General features: G+C 38.9%; 1 protein-coding gene across 1 annotated transcript in view; it reads right to left on the reverse strand.

Moving 5' to 3' along the window:
- The window catches only part of SARC_03750 (hypothetical protein), a gene marked incomplete at its 5' end in the record, with an annotated part of 5,100 nt that extends 4,447 nt beyond the window's left edge, over positions 1–653 (reverse strand). The window contains one exon of the mRNA XM_014302443.1: positions 635–653. Within this exon, the coding sequence (XP_014157918.1) occupies positions 635–653 (19 nt within the window). The remainder of the gene's footprint in view (positions 1–634) is intronic.
- Between the last annotated feature and the right edge of the window lie 2,712 nt (positions 654–3,365).

A 3,365-nucleotide genomic window follows, 5' to 3' on the forward strand; every position in this document is an offset into this window, starting at 1 on the left:
TATATATATGTTTGTATATATATACATATGTGTGTGTGTGTGTGTGTATATATATCTATATGTGTGTGTGCATATGAACGTATATATGTATGTATGTTCGAATTTGTATGTATGACATGCATGTCTGTAAGCATATATGAATTTAAGTATGTATAAATGAATGTATGTATGTATTTATATATATATGTGTGTGTGCATATGTTTGTATCTGTGTAGACTTGTGCATGATTTCACCTTTGTTGATATCATGGGAGTTATGCTTGTCATATAGATGCTTATTATATGGCGAGTCTTGAAATAGACTTATTATTCATAAGGTCTCGTACACGGCACATCATGATATCGTTCACACACCATTGCATCGTAATAATAAACAAAACAACTCTATATATTTTACTTTCAGCCTAAATTATAGAAAGATGAACAATTTGTAAGTCATCAATATGCAAGTACGTATATGCCGCAGATGCATGTCTGGCACACTCAGCTGAATGCAGGTCAACCAACTGAAGATGCGCAGAATCGATCCTAGTTATGTCGAGCTATTTCTCTAGCATAAGCATCTTCACGTACAAATTTTTAACCTACCTGAAACGTGTGTCAGTTTGCGATGCGCGAGCGCATCTATATACACCGGTAGTCGTCAAACTCATAGTCTAGAGAATCATATGGGTCCTTTGATCGAATACTTCCGGAAATTAAGTAGCTATGTGTGATTGCTCTTTACTCGGGATGATGCAATATATGTGATACCTCGAATGTAGGATTGCGATTCCCACCCGCGACTGTTTATCAGCGCCTGCAAGTGTATTTGTCGTAACAAGTCTAATCTAAACGGCACATCTGTTCATGCTTGACAATGCTGATATTTGCTAATATTTAAAACAGATATGTGACTAATTAAAATTAGGTTCCTGTTCACTTTTTTATATCGCGATTATGGTGCTTTTTGATTACTAATCGGTGACGTACAAGCTTTTTTTTCCCCTGAATAATTCCGCAAAATACAATAAAAAATGCCATTGTATTAGTGACAATACCAGACCAAAATTTAGAATCCGCCAGTGAGAAAAGATATACAACTTTACCACTTCTGACATTTTCACCAGTAAAAACCTCATCTATAAATAGATTCCAAGAAATGTAGTCTTTGTAGAATATTATAGAATATTTCATAGCCTCATTTCATAGCATCCTTCAGATTTCAGGAGGCTACATAAATACTCGCACGCGTCAATTGGCACTGTGTCAAATGTCGTACCAGTCCTAATTATTACTAAAAACTGGCCAAAGTCCAAACCTTGACTGAAGACTGTATTTATCCCGTCCTTTATATAAAGACCCGCTTTTAACTTTTTATGTTTGGTACATATAAGCCTACCAAAAGGCCCCTAGAGTAGAGTCTAATATCCCAAATAATTTCAAAACGTACCCAAGAGCCAACGACACACCCTTGACCCCTCGAGTCCTTGGCCTTTGACCCTCCTCTCTACTCTCCTATAGGAAAGTGCAGGACCGGCTAGACCAGACCCAAAGCCTCAAAGGGTTAGGGCCCAGTAGGCCAGTACCTTTCTCAGAGGTCACGACTGGCAGAAATCTCGATATTTATATATTTATAAATCGGCAAAACGAAAGTATGTATTTATCGAATATTTGCTGCGCGCACACACGTTTATCGGTTAGATATATAGCATTAAAGTATAGTATCAGCAGACCACGACACGTGCAATATGCAAGTGGCTATGTTTCTTGCATGATGTTTCGTATATCTATAGATACTTTTGTTTGATCGATAGTGAGTCACAAAAAGCCACCGGGTACCGGAATGCTAAGGAAGCAGCCTAACGTCTTCTTTTTTTTACAAGGCCTTCGTGTACTACGAACGAGTGCTGGATAATTTCTCGAGGTTTGGTATTAATCTTATTTTCCCTCAAGAGATTGACTGCTGGTATATATATATATATATATAGGTAGAGTGTGGCCATCATGGCCGCAGAACAATTCAACATTTTAAGGATGGCCATGGCGTCTGTTGAGAGCTTAATGTCTGAAGGCTGCGGTTTAAAAGATCGAGACAGCGTAAGGACATTTATGCGAACAATACATATACTGAAACTCATACCTTCCTCTTATCAATCTGTGCTTGAGCGCAATGAGGATCTTGCGCACAGTACTGAGGGGCGTGCGAGGGAACACCTCGTGAAGAGGTAAATGCGGCAGCTGATTGCAGTGCAGTGCTATGCAATCCCCTGTATTCGTACACATCATATTATAATGCTTGAATTGTTATGTATCCGTCGCTATTTATATCAGGATTAGGATGTTATGTACAGATATAACTTGAGGAATGGAGGAAACCGTGCTTAGATCGTCCCCAACAGTCTTGAACCCTTTTTTTATCATTATTTTTATTGGATTACTACGAAACCTGCTGGATATTGCACTAATTAGGGTTAGAGATTAGTGAAAGCTAGTAGCACTTCTGATACAATATAGTCAACCCCTGTCAGAAAGCGCGCAGTACTTCTGCTGGTATTTACGGTTGCGTTTACCTTACTGAAAACATATAAAGGTCTTGAACAACCTAAACGAACCTGTTGCCCTGGTGAACAAGCGGTTGAATACGCTGGGGCTGATACGGACTTGTAAGCTGAGAGGAACCACAAATTTCTCCATGAAAACAAAGCTGTATAGACATCTGTCCAATTTGAGCTTCACGTTGTACAAGCCCATAACGTTCTAAAATTAATATGCCGGGTCTTCGTATATGGCCATGTGAACTGTACAAGTCTTGCGGACTTTTACGTTCGCGTCCATATGTCATTACAATTGTAATCGGACTTCATAATTAAACATCATACAATGAGATACATCGTTGTTAATCATGGTGTTGCTATAGCTAGCGTATGGGCAAGATAAAAAATCGGGAACCTTGTTAAGCTCAAACATAAAAATATTATTGAAACCTTGCGGACCATCCGGTTGGAATATAACATACACAGCGGTCCTTTAGAAGTACTCTCGTATCCCACACAATTTGCGTGCCTCCGTACTTATGTATTTTTGAACTCAAAACAATCGCAGATGTGTAGCAGAGATAATCACAAAGTCCACCAACCCGGCGAGTCGGAAAGCTTTCGTCAATATGAATATACTGAAGGTTCTCCAGGCATGGATATCAGGAGAACATAGCCCAGAGCTATTAGAGTCCTATCTCACGGCAATGAAAGGTTTGACGGAGTTTGTGACAACACGTGCCGTAGGAATGCAACTGGGAAAAATTCTCGTAAGTTTATTCTCGCATCTTTGTTCGCTCTTTCAGTTTTTTCTGGTTTCAAGTATGTGTATTCTATCTATATATATAT

The sequence above is a fragment of the Sphaeroforma arctica genome (genome assembly GCF_001186125.1).
Source record: "Sphaeroforma arctica JP610 unplaced genomic scaffold supercont1.198, whole genome shotgun sequence".
NCBI classification, from domain to species: Eukaryota; class Ichthyosporea; order Ichthyophonida; genus Sphaeroforma; species Sphaeroforma arctica.